Genomic DNA, 19,251 nt, shown 5'->3' with positions numbered 1-19,251 from the left:
AGCAAGTAGGTTTCATCCCAGGGATGCGAGGATGGTTCAATATACGGAAATCCATCAACGTAATCCAGTATATAAACAAACTCAAAGACAAAAACCACATGATCATCTCGTTAGATGCTGAGAAAGCATTTGACAAAATCCAACACCCATTCATGATAAAAGTCTTGGAAAGATCAGGAATTCAAGGCCCATACCTAACCATGATAAAAGCAATCTACAGTAAACCAGTAGCCAACATCAAAGTAAATGGTGAGACGCTGGAAGAAATCCCACTAAAATCAGGGACTAGACAAGGCTGTCCACTCTCTCCCTACCTATTCAACATTGTACTTGAAGTCCTAGCCAGAGCAATTAGACAACAAAAGGAGATCAAGGGGATACAAATTGGAAAAGAAGAAGTCAAAATATAACTCTTTGAAGATGATATGATAGTATATATAAGTGACCCTAAAAATTCCACCAGAGAACTCCTAAGCCTGATAAACAGCTTCAATGAAGTAGCACCCTTCTCAATAGTCACAAACAATATAAAATACCCTGGCATGACTCAAACTAAGGAAGTGAAAGATCTGTATGACAAGAACTTCAAGTCTCTGAAGAAAGAAATTAAAGATCTCAGAAGATGGAAAGATCTCCCATGCTCATGGATTGGCAGGATCAACCATGAAAAATTGGCTATCTTGCCAAAAGCAATCTACAGATTCAATGCAATCCCCATCAAAATTCCTACTCAATTCTTCAACGATTTAGAAAGAGCAATCTGCAAATTCATCTGGAATAACAAAAACCTAGGATAGCAAAAACTCTTCTCAAGGATAGAAGAACCTCTGGTGGAATCACTATGCCTGACCTAAAGCTTTACTACAGAGCAATTGTGATAAAAACTGCATGGTACTGGTATAGTGACAGACAAGTAGACTAATGGAATAGAATTGAAGACCCAGAAATGAACCAACACATCTATGGTCACTTTATCTTTGACAAGGGAGCTAAAACCATCCAGTGGAAGAAAGACAGCATTTTCAACAAATGGTGCTGGCTGTACACCAGGCTGGTCTTGAACTCATATGTGCCCACCTTAGGTAAATTAATATATATATGAGCATATATTAAGGTCATTTCTAATTGTGTATTAAACAGCCTAACTGTAGATGTAATATTGAATTATACACTGTAGGAATTATATGTTTTCTGAAATCTGCTTTCAAACACTGTTAGGTTACTAAGTGAAGTGAATGGGAACATGAAAGAAAATGGCTGGCTGTGAGCTGCTTGTCTTAACAATGGTCACACAGGTGTTTGATAAAAATATTTGACCTTTGCATCTGTTGCAAATGGAATTTAAAGGAAAATAGACTGTACTTCATATTCGTAAACACACAAAGCCAGCAATCATCTTTCTGTTGGCATAGAATTACATCCGGTCTCCAGTATCTCCATGGAAGAAATGAGCAGGCCAGCTGGGAGGAGGGCTGGCAGTATTTAGCAGGACATGGAAAAATCTTTGTAGAGTTTGTGACAAACTCTGAGATACATTGAATGAAGAACTGACCTCCTGTAAAGAGCTAAAGTAAATAATAGAGTCAGGAGCATTGTCCCTGGCTAAAGAAAGCCAAAGTAGCAACCTCAATGTTTCATAACATTTTCAAATAATCCGGGTGTTACCTCACTTTCTGTAAATCCCTGTCCTAATTCTACAAGCTCACCTTCAGGACCCAGCCCATCCTATCTGTAACATATATAAGCTGCAACCTGGGACATGGCACACACTATTCTGTTTAGCTCTGCACTGTGTCCCTCCACATTCCATTCTCATCTCCAGGAACCATGTCTACCAAAACCACCATCAGGAGTCAAATGAGCCACCGTGGCTACAGTGCCAGCTCAGCCATATTGCCTGGGCTCAACCGCTCTGGCTTCAGCAGTGTGTCCGTGTGCCGCTCCCGGGGCAGCGGTGGCTCCGGTGCAATGTGTGGAGGAGCTGGCTTTGGCAGCAGGAGCCTCTATGGTGTGGGGAGCTCCAAGAGGATCTCCATTGGAGGGGGCAGCTGTGGCATTGGAGGAGGCTATGGCAGCCGATTTGGAGGAGGCTTCGGCACTGGAGGTGGAGCTGGTAGTGGCTTTGGCTTCGGTGGTGGAGCTGGCTTTGGTGGTGGCTATGGAAGACCTGCCTTCCCAGTGAGCCCACCTGGAGGCATCCAAGAGATCACCATCAACAAGAGCCTCCTTAATCCCCTGGACCTGCAAATAGACCCCACCATCCAGCGGGTCAGGACTGAGGAACGGGAGCAGATCAAGACCCTCAACAACAAGTTTGCCTCCTTCATTGAAAAGGTGAGATATTGTCCTCCCTAGAGCAGACTGTGTGTCTACAGAGAATGCTGAACAGAGGTGGAGGGAAGAAGTTTCAGACTTGGCTCAGATGTTGCCTTTATTTCTAGTTAATCCTCTGTCCTGGTTTGTGTTCCTTGGAGTTAGACAGGCATCTGGAAATTAGGGTCAGCGTTCCTCTCCTCCAGAGGTTGTCCCATAAGGATGTCTGATCACAATAGACTGAGATGACCTAAGAACTCACCCAACAGAGGACTGTAGTGACATGGAGGTCTATATCTATGTATAGTGCAGCTGGGGGACAAGCTAGCTTAATCTGCAGTACACATCAGTAATACACTGCTAGGCTGCTAGTGCTCTGCAACAGTGCTCTGCCTTCCTTAGAGAGATGGCATTGGTGCTTCAGTCTGGAGTCTCCCTCTCAGACCCTGGACCAGGTTCTACCTACACTGAAGGAATTTAGTCAGACAGCCTGAGAAGGTACCCACAGTAGTGAAGGGGTCATAGAAGAAGGAAAGACAAACTTTTCCTCCTCATGCTTGCCCCCTCCAGGTGCGGATCCTGGAACAGCAGAACAAGGTCCTGGAAACCAAGTGGGCCCTTCTTCAGGAGCAGGGCACCAAGAACCTGAGGCCTGAATTGGAGACAATGTTTGAGCAGTACATCAGCAACCTCCGCAGACAAATGGACAGTATCACTGGAGAGAGGGGTTGCCTGGACTCAGAGCTAAGGCACATGCAGGACATGGTGGAGGACTACAAGAGCAAGTGAGTTACAAAGAAGGAGGAAACCAGTCTCCTAACTTTATAAAAATAGAAGCCCAAATCTAGACAAGGGCTCCATCATTTAAGAAAGTTTGGTCAAAGAGATGAAAACGACAACTTATTGTCAACAGACAAAAGTCTAGGACCAAGGAGGGCCTAGGGTTATAGAACATTGGAAGATAGAAAAGGAAAGAATCAGTTAATTAAAATAAAAATCATGTTTTAGCCATGTTTGGATAGGTTATATTCATAGACTATGGGGCAGAGTCAGAGGCTGCCATTGGTGGCATCATCTCTTTGGCTCCATTGTGGTACACATTTCCTCTCATAGATATGAAGATGAAATCAATAGTCGTAAAAAAGCAGAGAATGAATTTGTGATCCAGAAGAAGGTGAGCCGACTAATCATGGAGATGGGTTTCTCTGCTGAATGTCATAAATGGCCTTGCCTGTCCAGTCCATTCCAGAGAAATGGTGGTGGTGGAGACAGAGATGAATGAATGGTCTGGGCTAGAGAATTAACCTGACTCCCTATTGTTCATGGTTTTCTCAGGATGTAGATGCCGCCTACATGACCAAGGTTGAACTGCAAGCCAAGGCAGACAGTCTTGCAGATGAGATCAACTTCCTGAGAGTTATTTTTGAAGCAGTAAGTTGCCAAATTCTCCCCTTCTCTCTCTTTCTCCTTCTCACTCCCTTTATATTCTCCAGTGCAAAGTGTTGGGAACCTCTGTGATCCACATAGACAGAGATGCCCATGGAAATTTCTATTCTGCAGGAACTGTCTCAGGTACAAACTGACATCTCAGATACAACTGTGGTCCTCTCCATGGACAACAACCGTAGCCTGGACTTGGACAGCATTGCAGAGGTCAAGGCCAAGTATGAAGACATTGTTCAGAGAAGTCAGGCAGAAGCTGAGACTTTGTACCAGACTAAAGTGAGTGTTGGGGTGCAGGGTAATAAGGATGCCTGGGAACCACGCTAATCTCCATGAGTCTCTGAGTTCAGTCATGGAGACCCCTTAAAGAGAAGCTGGGGTGTTCTCACAGCAAATGTATTATGTCCTTGGTTTATGGAGATGTTTTATTCTAAGAGAAAAAGACCCTAGAAGTAGATGCAAAGTTAACATATATGGTGTCCAGGGCTCGTTTTCCTTATACTCTGACCACGGATCCTCATGAGACACTAGAAAATGATTTCACTTCCTGATGGAACAATGGAGTCTGTGGACTCCTACAGCTTGTCATGCAGAAAAGCCAACACATCCATGGAAGTGTGTGACAGTTAGGGGTGGATTTGCTTCTGCATGTAACAAGTCACATAAATGTTCTCTCTTTGATTGGCCTTCAGTATGAGGAGCTGCAGGTCACAGCTGGCAGACATGGGGACGACCTGCGAAACACCAAGCAGGAGATCGCTGAGATCAACCGCATGATCCAGAGGCTGAAAGCTGAGATTGACAACATTAAGAAGCAGGTGGGTCAGACAGAGAAATGCAGGGGTTGCAGGCGATTATTTTCTGTCCTTTAAGTCTAGTTCACCAGAAATTACTGTCTGGGGCTCAACTTCTGCAGAGATGCACACTGCGAGATTTTTTCGGTTGCTCTCTCTGCCCAGGTTTCCAAACTGCAAGCAGATATTGCTGATGCTGAGCGACGTGGGGAGATGGCCCTGAACGATGCCAGGGGCAAGATGGAAGGGATGGAGGATGCCCTGCAGAAGGCCAAACAGGACATGCCCAGGCTGCTGAATGAATACCAGGAGCTCATGAATGCCAAGCTGTGCCTTGATGTGGAAATTGCCGCCTATAGGGCAATTCTGGAAGAAGAGGAGTACAGGTGGGTTACTACATCCTCCAACCCCTGAGGACAGGTCCAGGGTGCCTGCACTGAGCAAATGATGAGGGCACACTGGCTGTGTCCACCATGGTTACTTCAAGAAACTCCTTGCTGTGCTGGAGAGATGGCACAGTGTTTAGTTCATCTAGAATTTCTGACTTCAATTCTCAGAAGCCATAGGACGGCTCACTACCATCTATACTTGGATCAAGTTCCCTTTTCTTGGGAGTCTAAAAACAGGTAGAGTGAACCCAAATACATAGAATAAATACAGGAGTATTAAAAAGTTTCTTTCCAGAAGATCCTGGACCTTCAACAGATTGAGGGCCCCCATTGGGACTGAGGTGATGACTGCCTAGTTCTCACGTGCTGATTTCATCTCTTAGGTTCAGTGGTGAAGGTATTGGACCAGCCAACATCTGTAAGTACTCTGCCTGTCTGAATCCCTTTCTCTTGCCCTTGCGACTGGGTCAGCTGGTCACAGAGTGCTAATCATGTCTGTGGTGTCCTTTTCCTCCTTCACAGCTGTGAAGCAGCAGTCCACTGTGTCCAGAGGGTATGGCAGCACAGGTGGTGCCAGCAGTAGCTTACGCCTGGGTGGGGACAGCAGCCATTCCTATGCCAGTGTCCATGGTAGGTGTGGCTTCACTGCTGGAAGTGGCAGAGTCATCAGAGGTGGCCTCAACTCCTCTGGTGGCAATCCTTCCACCATCAAATACACTACTGCCTCCTATAGTAGGAAGTGCTAAAGGCCCTGATGTTCCAACCACCAGAGCTTATTGTGGACCCCAAATATCCTGCTTGTAATGCCCTGTGTACAGGGGCATCTCCTCCCTGGATCTTCTCCTTTGCTATCGACTTGGGTCTGAGAAGGCTCAGTCCACTTGCTTCTCTTGGGATCTCACTGCTCATGTTTTGAGTCATCCTCTGAGTTCACATCACAATTCATATACATTTGGAGCTTCATGCTGTAGTTGTGTTTCTAGGCTTCTGCCTTTCTTCCTATAACTCCGGGTTTTTTGGTGAATGGTTGTCTTTGTTTTCTTCATTTTGGAAATCATTGTCTGGTTCTTACTGAAGAAATGCACATCTCCCTTTGAGTTTCTAGTGGCCTGAGAAACCCCATCTTTCAACCTCATAAACCTCCCTGTACAGTCACTGGTCCTGTGATGTCTTTGCTCATGTGATGTTGCCTCTGCTCATTGCTCCCTTGTAATTGCTAAATAAAGCAGGTTTATAAATAACAACTTTCACATGTGTATTTTTGATTTTTTTTAATATAGGATATCCATGGCCTTGCTAGGCAAGGTCCTTTTAGAGTATCATTAATTTTCCCTCTCACAGCTGTATATCTTAATTTGTTAGTCTCCTATAGTTTAATTTTGCATTTAATTTCATTTCAAAACTTTTTAATATAAAATAGAATTCCATCCCTTTACCCCTTGATTTCCCACCCACCAGCCCATCCTAAGAGTTTTCACTCAAACCCTCACCTGTTCCTCCATTCTCAAATTGAGAGTCTTTTGAGGAAGCCTATGTTTCCTTCATTTTCTTATAAATAATTTTTAATGTATCCATTTCTCATGTGTTTCCCTTCCTTTCCTTAGAAATTGTCAAGAAATATCAGTTGAGCGTTCCTTCCCACATGAATTGCCTGTCAGTGAGAACCTAGTCTGCAGGTGTGAATGTACCCACCATGCTAACAGCCCTTATTAGAAGTGAGTTGTTAGGCCCCTCTGCTTTGATCACCAATAGATCACAGTACTCAGGCAGAGCATTTGGTTTGAGAAACATATTCGTGGACAAGTATAGCCAGAGCCTATTTTAGAAGAAAAGAAGTTATTTGTTTGAGAATCACAGTTTCCTTCATGACCAAGATCATTGCCTGTCAACCAACCACAATAGCAGTGAATAGTTCTTCTTTCAGACCTGAAATTTCATTACTGTAAAGGTGTCTTAAAGGGATAGCAGAAACACAACAAGTTGTTCATGTACTACTTTGCATCCCAACTACAAATGGGAAATACTGGAGACATTCAGAGTGGTCAAGTTTAGGAACTCAGACTCATTCAAAACATGAAAAATCTCATTTTGAAAATCATAAATTTGCCTTCCTTTCCCACGGAGTTTCTGGACACCCACAAGGACCACCACATGATCCCCCATGGGATTTTAAGACCTCTGGTGAGTGGAACACAGTGTTTGCACCAATCTAATCGTGTGGGACATGAGACTGCATTAATTAGGGAAGCAGATAACCTGGCCTGATCAGGGGCACAAGTCCCTTCCAGTCCACTCCAGCACTGGGGCTCCTTGATCTTGGAGTTTCTGGACACCTCCAAGGTCCGCACAGGACCCTCCATGGTATCTTAAGACCTCTGGTGAGTGGAACACAACTTCTGCCAGGAGGCAGGTTTGAACACCAGATAACTGGGCATCTTCCCTGCAAGAGGAGAGCTTGCCTGCAGAGAGTACTCTGACCACTGAAACTAAGGAGAGAGCTAGTCTCCCAGTTCTGCTGATAGAGGCTAACATAATCACCTGAGGAACAAGCTCTAACCAGAGACAACTATAACAACTAGCTCTAGAGATTACCAGATGGAGAAAGGCAAATGTAAGAATGCTACTAATAGAAATCAAGACAGTCACCATCATCAGAACGCAGCTCTCCCACCTCACCTAGTCCTGGGCACCCCAACAAACCCGAAAAGCAAGACCCAGATTTAAAAGCATATCTCATGATGATGGTAGAGGACATCAAGAAGGACTTTAATAACTCACTTAAAGAAATACAGGAGAACACAGCTAAATAGGTAGAAGACCTTAAAGAGAAAACACAAAAATCCCTTAAAGAATTGCAGGAAAACACGACCAAACAGGTGATGGAATTGAATAAAACAATCCAAGACTTAAAAGGGAAAGTAGACACAATAAAGAAAACCCAAAGTGAGGCAACACTGAAGATAGAAACCCTAGGAAAGAAATCTGGAACCATAGATTCGAGCATCAGCAACAATATACAAGAGATGGAAGTGAGAATCTCAGGTGGAGAAGATTCCATAGAGAACATCGGCATAACAATCAAAGAAAATACAAAACACAAAAAGATCCTAACTCAAAACATCCAAAATCCAGGACACAATGAATAAACCAAACCTAAGGTTAATAGGAGTTGATGAGAATGAAGAGTTTCTACTTAAAGGGCCAGCAAATATCTTCAACAAAATTATAGAAGAAAACTTCCCAAACCTAAAGAATGTCATGCCCATGAACATACAAGAAGCCTACAGAACTCCAAATAGACTGGACCAGAAAAGAAATTCCTCCCGACACATAATATTCAGAACAACAAATGCACTAAATAAAGAGAGAATATTAAAAGCAGTAAGGGAGAAAGGTCAAGTAACTTATAAAGGCAGGCCTATCAGAATTACACCAGACTTTTCACCAGAGACTATGAAAACCAAAAGAGCCAGGAAAGATGTTATACAGACACTAAGAGAACACAAATGCCAGCCCAGGCTAGTATACCCGGCCAAACTCTCAATTACCATAGATGGAGAAACCAAAGTATTCCACGACAAAACCAAATTCACACATTATCTTTCCACGAATCCAGCCCTTCAAAGGATAATAACAGAAAAAAAAAATACAAGGATGGAAATCACGCCCTAGAAAAAGTAAGAAGGTAATCCCTCAACAAACCAAAAAGAAGACAGCCACAAGAACAGAATGCCAACTCTAACAACAAAAGTAAAAGGAAGCAACAATTACTTTTCCTTAATATCTCTTAATATCAATGGACTCAATTCCCCAATAAAAAGACATAGACTAACAGACTGGCTACATAAACAGGACCCAACATTTTGCTGCTTACAGGAAACCCATCTCAGGGAAAAAGACAGACACTACCTCAGAGTGAAAGGCTGGAAAACAATTTTCCAAGCAAATGGTCTGAAGAAACAAGCTGGAGTAGCCTTCTAATATCAAATAAAATCGACTTCCAATGCAAAGTTATCAAAAAAGACAAGGAGGGACACTTCATACTCATCAAAGGTAAAATCCTCCAAGAGGAACTCTCAATTCTGAATATCTATGCTCCAAATGCAAGGGCAGCCACATTCATTAAAGACAATTTAGTGTGCTCAAAGCACAAATTGCACCTCACACAATAATAGTGGGAGACTTCAACACACCACTTTCGTCAATGGACAGATTGTGGAAACAGGGACACAGTGAAACTAACAGAAGTTATGAAACAAATGGACTTAACAGATATCTCAGAACATTTTATCCTAAAACAAAAGTATATACCTTCTTCTCAGCACCTCACGGGACCTTCTCCAAAATTGACCATATAATGGTCACAAAACAGGCCTCAACAGATACAAAAATATTGAAATTGTCCCATGCATCCTATCAGAGCACCATGGACTAAGGCTGATCTTCAATAACAACATAAATAATGGAAAGCCAACATTCACATAAAACTGAACAACACACTTCTCAATGATATCTTGGTCAAGGAAGGAATAAAGAAAGAAATTAAAGACTTTTTAGAGTTTAATGAAAATGAAGCCACAACATACCCAAACCTTTGGACACAATGAAAGCATTTCTAAGAGGGAAACTCATAGCTCTGAGTGCCTCCAAAAAGAAACTGGAGAGAGCACACACTAGCAGCTTGACAACACATCTAAAAGCTCTAGAAAAAAAGGAAGAAAATTCACCCAAGAGGAGTAGACGGCAGGAAATAATCAAACTCAGGGGTGAAATCAACCAAGTGGAAACAAGAAGAACTATTCAAAGAATTAACCGAATGAGGAGTTGCTTCTTTGAGAAAATCAACAAGATAGATAAACCCTTATCTAGACTCACTAGAGGGCACAGGGACAACATCCTAATTAACAAAATCAGAAATGAAAAGGGAGACATAACAACAGATCCTGAAGAAATCCAAAACACCATGATATCCTTCTACAAAAGGCTATACTCAACAAAACTGGAAAACATGGACAAAATGGACAAATTTCTAGACAGATACCAGATACCAAAGTTAAATCAGGATCAAGTTAACGATTAAAACAATCCCATATCCCCTAAAGAAATAGAAGCAGTCATTAATAGTCTCCCAGCCAAAAACAGCCCAGGACCAGATGGGTTTAGTGCAGAGTTCTACCAGACCTTCAAAGAAGATCTAATTCCTGTTCTACACAAACTATTCCACAAAATAGAAGTAGAAGGAACTCTACCCAACTCATTCTCTGAAGCCACAATTACTCTGATACCTAAACCACAGAAAGATCCAACAAAGATAGAGAACTTCAGACCAATTTCCCTTATGAATATCGATGCAAAAATACTCAATAAAATTCTCGCTAACCGAAACCAAAAACACATTAAAGCAATCATCCATCCTGACCAAGTAGGTTTTATTCCAGGGATGCAGGGATGGTGTAATATAAGGAAATCCATCAACGTAATCCATTATATAAACAAACTCAAAGACAAAAACCACATGATCATCTCGTTAGATGCAGAAAAAGCATTTGACAATATCCAACACCCATTCATGATAAAAGTCTTGGAAAGATCAGGAATTCAAGGCCCATACCTAAACATGATAAAAGCAATCTACAGCAAACCAGTAGCCAACATCAAAGTAAATGGTGAGAAGCTGGAAGCAATCCCACTAAAATCAGGGACTAGACAAGGCTGCCCACTTTCTCCCTACCTCTTCAACATAGTACTTGATGTCCTAGCCAGAGCAATTGGACAACAAAAGAAGATCAAGGGGATACAAATTGGAAAAGATGAAGTCAAAATATCACTTTTTGCAGATGATGTGATAGTATATATAATTGACCCTAAAAATTCCACCAGAGAATTCCTAAGCCTGATAAACAGCTTCAGTGAAGTAGCTGGATATAAAATTAACTCAAACAAGTCAATGGCCTTTCTCTACACAAAGTATAAACAGGCTGAGAAGGAAATTAGGGAAACAACACCCTTCTCAATAGTCACAAATAATGTAAAATATCTTGGCGTGACTCTAACTAAGGAAGTGAAAGATCTGTATGATAAGAACTTCAATTCTCTGATGAAAGAAATTAAAGAAGATCTCAGAAGATGGAAAGATCTCGCATACTCATGGACTGGCAGGATCAACCTTGTAAAATTGGCTATCTTCCCAAAAGCAATCTACAGATTCAATGCAATCCCCATCAAAATTCCTACTCAATTCTTCAACGATTTAGAAAGAGCAATCTGCAAATTCATCTGGAATAACAAAAAACCTAGGATAGCAAAAACTCTTCTCAAGGATAAAAGAACCTATGGTGGAATCACCATGGCTGACCTAAAGCTTTACTACAGAGCAATTGTGATAAAAACTGCATGGTACTGGTATAGTGACAGACAAGTAGACTAATGGAATAGAATTGAAGACCCAGAAATGAACCGACACACCTATGGTCACTTTATCTTCGACAAGGGAGTTAAAACCATCCAGTGGAAGAAAGACAGCATTTTCAACAAATGGTGCTGGCACAACTGGTGGTTATCATGTAGAAGAATGCGAATCGATCCATTCCTATCTCCTTGTACTAAGGTCAAATCTAAGTGGATCAAGGAACTTCACATAAAACCAGAGACACTGAAACTTATAGAGGAGAAAGTGGGGAAAAGCTTTGAAGATATGGGCACAGGGGGAAAATTCCTGAATAGAACAGCAATGGCTTATGCTCTAAGATCGAGAATTGACAAATGGGACCTCATGAAACTGCAAAGCTTCTGCAAGGCAAAAGACATCGTCAATAAGACAAAAAGGCCACCAACAGATTGGGAAAGGATCTTTACCTATCCTAAATCAGATAGGGGACTAATATCCAATATATATAAAGAACTCAAGAGGGTGGACTCCAGAAAATCAAATAACCCCATTAAAAATGGGGCTCAGAGCTAAACAAAGAATTCTCACCTGAGGAATACCGAATGGCTGAGAAGCACCTGAAAAAATGTTCAACATTCTTAATCATCAGAGAAATGCAAATCAAAATAACCCTGAGATTCCATCTCACACCAGTCAGAATGGCTAAGATCAAAAATTCAGGTGACAGCAGATGCTGGCGAGGATGTGGAGAAAGAGGAACACTCCTCCATTGTTGGTGGGATTGCAATCTTGTACAACCACTCTGGAAATCAGTCTGTCGGTTCCTCAGAAAATTGGACATAGTACTACCGGAGGATCCCGCAATACCTTTCCTGGGCATATATCCAGAATATGTTCCAACTGGTAAGAAGGATACATGCTCCACTATGTTCACGGCAGCATTATTTATAATAGCCAGAAGCTGGAGAGAACCCAGATGCCCCTTAACAGAGGAATGGATACAAAAAATGTGGTACATTTATACAATGGAGTACTACTCAGCTATTAAAAAGAATGAATTTATGAAATTCCTAGGCAAATGGTTGGACCTGGAGGGCATCATCCTGAGTGAGGTAACACAATCACAAAAGAACTCAAATGATATGTACTCACTGATAAGTGGATATTAGCCCAGAAACTTAGTATACCAAGATATAAGATACAATTTGCAAAACACATGAAACTTAAGAAGAACGAACACCAAAGTGTGGACACTTTGCCCCTTCTTAGAATTGGAAACAATCACCCATGGAAGGAGTTACAGAGACAAAGTCTGGAGCTGAGACAAAAGGATGGACCATCTAGAGACTGCCATATCCAGGGATCCATCCCATAAATAGCTTCCAAATGATGACACCATTGCATACACTAGCAAGTGTTTGCTGAAAGGACCCTGATATAGCTGCGTCTTGTGAGACTAGGCTGGGGCCTAGCAAACACATAAGTGGATGCTCACAGTCAGCTATTGGATGGATCACAGGGCCCCCAATGGAGGAGCTAGACAAAGTATCCAAGGAGCTAAAGAGATCTGTAACCCTGTAGGTGCAACAACATTATGAACTAACCAGTACCCCGGAGCTCTTGACTCTAGCTGCATATGTATCAAAAGATGGCCTAGTCGGCCATCTCTGGAAAGAGAGGCCCATTGAACTTGCAAACTTTATATGCCCCAGTACAGGGGAACGCCAGTGCCAAAAAAATGGGAATGGGTGTGTAGGGAAGTGGGGGGGGGGAGGGTATGGGGGACTTTTGGGATAGCATTGGAAATGTAATTGAGGAAAATACGTAATAACAAAATATTAATAAAAAAAACAATCATTCGCCATGATCAAGTAGACTTCATCCCAGGGGTGTAGGGATGGTTCAATATTTGGAAACTCATCAATGTAATCCATTATATAAACAAACTCAGTTTCCATCATTCTTTAGCAATTGTTTAAGGTCAAGAAGCAAATAATTCACTGTGTTGGGAAAAAGGAAAAGAACATATCCTAAGGACTCCCACTTCATTTTCAGACTTCACTTAATCATGGGGTGGGGGAACTAAATTCAATGTCCTAGGCTCCAGGGAAACTGGGGACTTTCCTACAGATGAATACCTTCTGCTGTAAACAGTCATCTGAGTCCAGACATCTCAGAGACAATTTCTCCATCTTGCTGTCAGGGTCAAACAAGTTCGTGATCCCAGGCCTAGGAACAAACTCTTATCAGACTTCCCCAAATGTTTTCATAATTGTCCATTATGAAGTAAAAAGTATAGAATTTGCTGTTATCTATACCACGGTGCATTCCATGCAAATATATATAACCAATTGTCTGCTATGCCTTAAATAACAACATGCAGCTGACCTGCTCCTCTATCCCCTTATACTTGAAGCTCTGGACCTAATATCTAGGATGATGAATCTAGGTGCCCTGGAAACTCCCTTGTGGGACTTGGTTCAGACCCCAAACTGGCTGCCTCCCTGAGTGCTCAGAAAATAAAGCTTGAATCTTAAAGCCTCTGAATCTGAAGTGAGTATTCTCAACTTTTACTCTAAACCCAACACATGCTGCTAATTTTGGAATGGATGTACATTATGTTATCTGTGAGAATTATCCTAGTCCAACAGAGGGCCTCTAACTCAGTCAGGTGCTCATGTAGAATGGCTATTTATTAAGAGACTGTGTGAATATGAAATGTTTCCATAGATGTCCATAGCAGGCCAACTGGGAAGCCACAGACTGTCTTGGCTAGTTACTCTTGGGAATTATGCAATAACATCTCTTTTTAATGGATCTTTTACTACTCCATCTTGTGCAAATACACAAAACCAAAGCAATGTCCACAGCTTGCTTTCATGTTCAAACCTTGAAAGAAGCCCAGCTGACTGCAATATTTTAGAGATCATACAAAAAAGAAACAGAAGCCTTTGAATGGCCCTGTGCTTCTGTCAGTACCTAGCCATGTGCCCAGAGGTGAGACATGGTCACCACTATGCCTTCCAAGGAGATCTGTTCTCAAAGGATGTGCCCAGGTACTATAAACCATTGAAATCCTGCATACATCCCACTCAGAATCTACACTAGTTAAATATTCTGGTTATGTCTCTGGTGTTATATGGGGTCCTGAAGGATGAGCTAAGCAGGTGATCACTTCCTCTAGCTAGGCATTCTTTCAATGTTTTTTAAAACTGAAATTTAAGTACACATAGCATAGAACTTACCTCTTTAAAGGTTAGAGAGAGTTACTAAATGACAAACTTGTATCTAATCACAGGATTAAACAACTTAAACTTATAGAGAGATTATGACTGTCTAGTCTTCAATGCCACCAGAGACCTGAGGAGGACTAAATATTACCAGAGCATGTAGGAAGTACAGGACTGCAGCTTTCAAAAATTATACAAATGACAGAGACAGCTGACTGCTGGGATAGTTCGAATATCCTCTAGAACATTGGTACCTCCATCTTTTTAACCTTTTAGTCTAGAATATCTGACAGACTCTAAGTGAAGCACGAATTATGAAGGATTTGCTTTCCCTTGTTTGGCACAGCTGCAGTCTATTAGGCTTCATCCATTCAACAGTTTTGGACGATATTCTGTCTGCATATGAATTTCAGGGGTTTTCTTTGCTCACTGTCTAGTTTCACATAATTCAACCAACTCAATATGATGGGTTTTGATCGTCATCATCCTTGACGTACAATGAGGTGCTGTCAGGTGTTGACATGTCTTAATGTTTAAAAAGAGGATATTTAATTAATAAAACTTTGTTTAAATGCCATATCCTGTGAGTCTTTGAGTTATTTAAAGCCCTCTGTCTATTCATAGCATAACTGAACAAGCAAACATTGCCTGTATCCAGCTAACTACGTATCGTACAACCCAGGATGTGTACTTCTGTGATAATCCATACTAGTATGTGACTTGACTATGAGTTTGTCTGCATGACTATTAACCTGTATTTCTTAACCCTCCCTAATAGTTGCAATAACAGCTATTAAAATTACTGGGAATAAAACTTCTGTTTTTAAATGAGTCACATAGGCAAAATGCCTATACATGTGTTAAAACACACATTTATTATGTTGTAACAAAATTAATCTTAAACTTTGTATCAAAATATAAAGATTGATACCAATGAGAAACTTAAATATGTATCAATATAGGAAATTCTGTACCGATGTAACAAAACATAACCTCAATTATATAGCACAATATAAAGATCTCAACCAAAGTAAGAATCTGGCTATAATTTTTTGTATTGTTTTGAGAGTAGATTCGATATTTACCCCTATTTATGTTATTTCTTATAATACTTCAATATCCTCCAAATTCTTTTCCACACCCTTTCTCTTACATCAGGAAGAAAAACAGGTAGGGAAAGGAAATGAAAAAAAAATCCCTGAATCTTACCTTTCTATTTCATTTCCTTCCTCTCCAGGACAATAATTATTTGTGATCAGCCTTTAAAATGATATCTATAACTGATAAAGTGACCAAAACCATCCATTCCAGTTTAAGTGACTGGGATGGTGATCTCCTAATAATTGCCTCCTGCTGAAATGGGGTATAGAATTCTTGCTTGGAGACCAAAAGGTAATTGGAAAAATTCATTAAATTAAAAGAGAGCTCTGAGGCATCAGTTGTTGTCCAGTCCTGATAATTTGAGAAAGTTCAGAAATTAATTTAAATACTGACTGGAATAGTTGGAAAGGCTAGATGAACTGAGGTCATCAGGTATTAACAGTCCTTTCTAAAGCAGTTCTAGAAGCAAAGCTCTGGAAATAGTGTCAATTTGAGTCAGGATCTACCAGGGAATTGGAACAGTATGTCTCACATCTCAGCATCTCAGGATCCTTGAGGGTGAATCCTGTCAGCAATGCCCCCCCCTGCCTTTTATTCTGAAATATACAAATCTTGCAAGCAATACATATGTCTAAAAGGATATCTGTATGGATGAGCAGGGTGCACAGATCAATTAAGGACGATTTTCTGGTCTTTGTGTAGGTGAAAGAAATCTGTCCATCTGTAGAAGTAGTGTAGATCATGTATCAGATTATAATATCAATTTTATCTATACTATTTAAAAGAACTGGATTGAGGATTTTGTAGTCAATAAGATCTATTTGCTCTATAAAGAAATTTTTCTACATCTCAGCCCATCTTAGATCTTTTCTCAATAGCAGTATATCAACATATATCAACAGTCTGTTTGATCTTGCCAATCTCCCTTTTTCTGTCTGTACACAAGATCTTCAGGGGGTCTCCCTCTGCCAAGAAAAGGAGTCCACGTCCTCTTTTTCTTTCCTGTTAACACAAGACTAGAACCTCTCTCCCAACATAACATGACTTTGGTCCAGTAGTTTGAAGTCAGTAACAGTATAGAAAATTCAATCTAGCAGTCCAATTTCTATTGAGTTTGATCTCTCTCATAGAGAATTTGAAATGCCATTACAAACATTGAATTTGTACCCACCCTTATTTTAATAGTTTAAAACAATGTAAAACCATTAATACTATTTCAAACTATTATTTACTATTATTATCAATTAATTGAGGCAGGGTTTCTCTATACTGCCCTGGCTAACTTGAAGTTGCTCTGAAGGTGATGCTGGCCTTGAAATGACAAGAAACATATCTGACCCTGCCCTTGTCTCCCAAGTGGTGGATTTATTTATTTATTATCTATGCACCCTTGAAAACATATCAATTCCAATTACTTTCTCCCTTTTGTGAAGCTTAATATTTATGTGGATAAACAAACTTATATTGCCTTTTATTTTATATGAATTAATTTGATATTCCTCTCTGCATTGATGTTTATTTAAGTTTCCTTCCATTTACTGTATAAGCATATTGCAAGCCACCATGTAGCTGGTGAGAGATTTTGGCTTGGGCCCTGTGCCATGTGCCAGGAAGGCTGAACAGTCACCATGGGTTGCAGAATTTCCCTGTGGGAGTTCACATTCAAGAAGACAAGATACTTACAGCTGCTTAATATAGTATGACATAACTCATGATGTTGTTTGTGATTTTTTGACCTTGGTAGTCATGCAGCCCTGCTTGCAGTATGCCAAAAGGCAGGACTTTGCTTATTTTGTTGCATAGCAGTAGCTTTCAGAATCTGGGCAATGAGGCTGTAGTCCATACCAAGCAGCCAAAGCTGCATATTTGGCAGCATAGAGCAACACCCAGCAAAGCCCTAGCTGGTGTATTAGCCTGCTAGTTTGTAGCTCATTGGCCTTTTGGCATTAGATAGATTCAGAGGGCATGGCTGTATTTAAGTTCATTCCTTAACTCCTAGAATGACTCCTAACCCCTGAATCTCTTGTGCAAAACCAACATGCCTTCCAGTCCTTGCAAGAACCCTGCAAGGCTTGAGGAAAAAACAACATTGCTACAGAACCAAATCTCCTTGCCTCAATAGCCTTAAGCAGGCAGTGTGCATTTGTTTTTATCCAGGAATCTAAAATCAATTTTTTTACAATTAGGTTTTTGTCACAGGTTGGTTCACCAATATGTCATTGTAAATGCTTAATCTCAGTCATGGGGTTCTGTCCAGCCTTTGATCATATAGTTCCCAGATAAAAGACATATAACATTTATATTCATGATAGGCCTTTAATGCACTATAGCTGGCCAAATATCTTCCCTGTAAGCTATTAAAATCTACTTCCAAACCAATAACCCGAGGTCATAATTTGCCATGTTCCATCTGGGCAGATCTTAATGCTGATTAGTCAGCCTCCCTACTGTGATTTCATGCCTAACAGATCCCATACAATCTTCTTATCCCTTTACCATCCTCTTCTCACTTGTGGTCCTCCTCAGACCCCAAGCCCAGGAAATGAAACCCCCAACCTCTTCTCTGCCCGGCTATAAGCTGTTGGCATCTTTATTTCATCAATACTTTCAAATTAATGGGCAAGGTCACAAAACATAACTTGATATATCTGCAGACTCTCTTATCCCTGGGAGCCAGCAGGCTTTGGGACCAGTATTTAGCACTACAATATATTATATACTATATGTATATACATGTATACACATAGGCATGTGTACATGCATACCACTATGCACATATACACATATGCGTTTATATAGAAATACACTTAAAATATATACAAACAGGCATAGGAAGTGAAAATTTCTGTTTTCCTTGGAGACTCAGTTGTGCCAGGTGAAGATTTTCTGGAAACTGTTTTATGAGAGGATGATTTTGCTGAAGCAGACATGTGGGAAGACGTTTTGTTAAGAAGAGATGTGTTTGTTTTTTTTTTCCTGCAAGCTGCATGGGAAAGGGACATGTGATTTTGGCTAGAGTGGATATTTGAAGAACACACAATGTTAGGAAAGGGTATAAATATAACCCAACAGGCAGTTGAAGAAGCTGTGTGGTATTGATTCTCATTGTCACTTTTTGCTGATCAGCTTTTGTCAGGACTTCAAAGAGAGAAATGCACCAAAGATCTTCTGTGGTGTTCCAGCAGCTTCTTGCTGCTTCTGCTGACTCAGGCCTATTGGCAGAGCCTTGCAGTTTCTTCTGGATTGAAATGCAGTTACCGATTCATGAATGGTGTTTGTGAGTGGATTAAGCTACCTCTGCTGATTAATGTGACCGTAACTGCTGATATCCTGACAATGCAGATAGGATTTGCTTGAACGGACTATTTGTAAACAGGTCCACATCTGCCTTTGCCCTATGAACCTTTCCTTTCCACATCCTCAGGAGAGTGGTGGGCTAGAAGGCATGTTAAAGCATTTAAGAGCCCTTATTTCACTAGGTTCCACAAATACAAGCCTAGAAGCCCCTGGTGGTTTTTGAGCAGAATTGTACTAGATTTTCACAGAAGACTTAACAACAACACTCCTAAAATTATTCCACAAAATACAAAGGA

The 19,251-nt window shown here is 40.9% G+C and overlaps 1 protein-coding gene across 1 annotated transcript; it reads left to right on the top strand.

Annotated features, from left to right (window-relative positions):
- The first annotated feature begins 1,827 nt into the window (after positions 1–1,827).
- LOC110288518 (keratin, type II cytoskeletal 6A-like) lies at positions 1,828–5,685 on the top strand. Its single transcript, XM_021154842.1, has 9 exons — positions 1,828–2,334; positions 2,884–3,098; positions 3,427–3,487; positions 3,649–3,744; positions 3,874–4,035; positions 4,449–4,574; positions 4,716–4,936; positions 5,323–5,357; positions 5,462–5,685. Exons 1-9 carry the CDS (start codon positions 1,828–1,830, stop codon positions 5,683–5,685), a joined length of 1,647 nt encoding a protein of 548 aa, XP_021010501.1.
- Positions 5,686–19,251: the final 13,566 nt, after the last annotated feature.

This window comes from Mus caroli, unplaced genomic scaffold, assembly GCF_978045245.1.
Source record: "Mus caroli unplaced genomic scaffold, Mus_caroli_1 scaffold_16, whole genome shotgun sequence".
NCBI lineage: Eukaryota > Metazoa > Chordata > Mammalia > Rodentia > Muridae > Mus > Mus caroli.
The sequence above is the reverse complement of the archived record's forward strand: the minus strand, read 5'-3'. Positions and strand labels throughout refer to the sequence as shown.

Bases quoted from the DNA above. Each gene is read 5' to 3' on its own strand.
- LOC110288518 (XM_021154842.1), top strand. From the start codon at position 1,828: ATGTCTACCAAAACCACCATCAGGAGTCAAATGAGCCACCGTGGCTAC. The intron at 4,036-4,448 runs GTGAGTGTTGGG...ATTGGCCTTCAG, and splicing joins AGACTTTGTACCAGACTAAA to TATGAGGAGCTGCAGGTCAC. The intron at 4,937-5,322 runs GTGGGTTACTAC...TTCATCTCTTAG, and splicing joins CTGGAAGAAGAGGAGTACAG to GTTCAGTGGTGAAGGTATTG.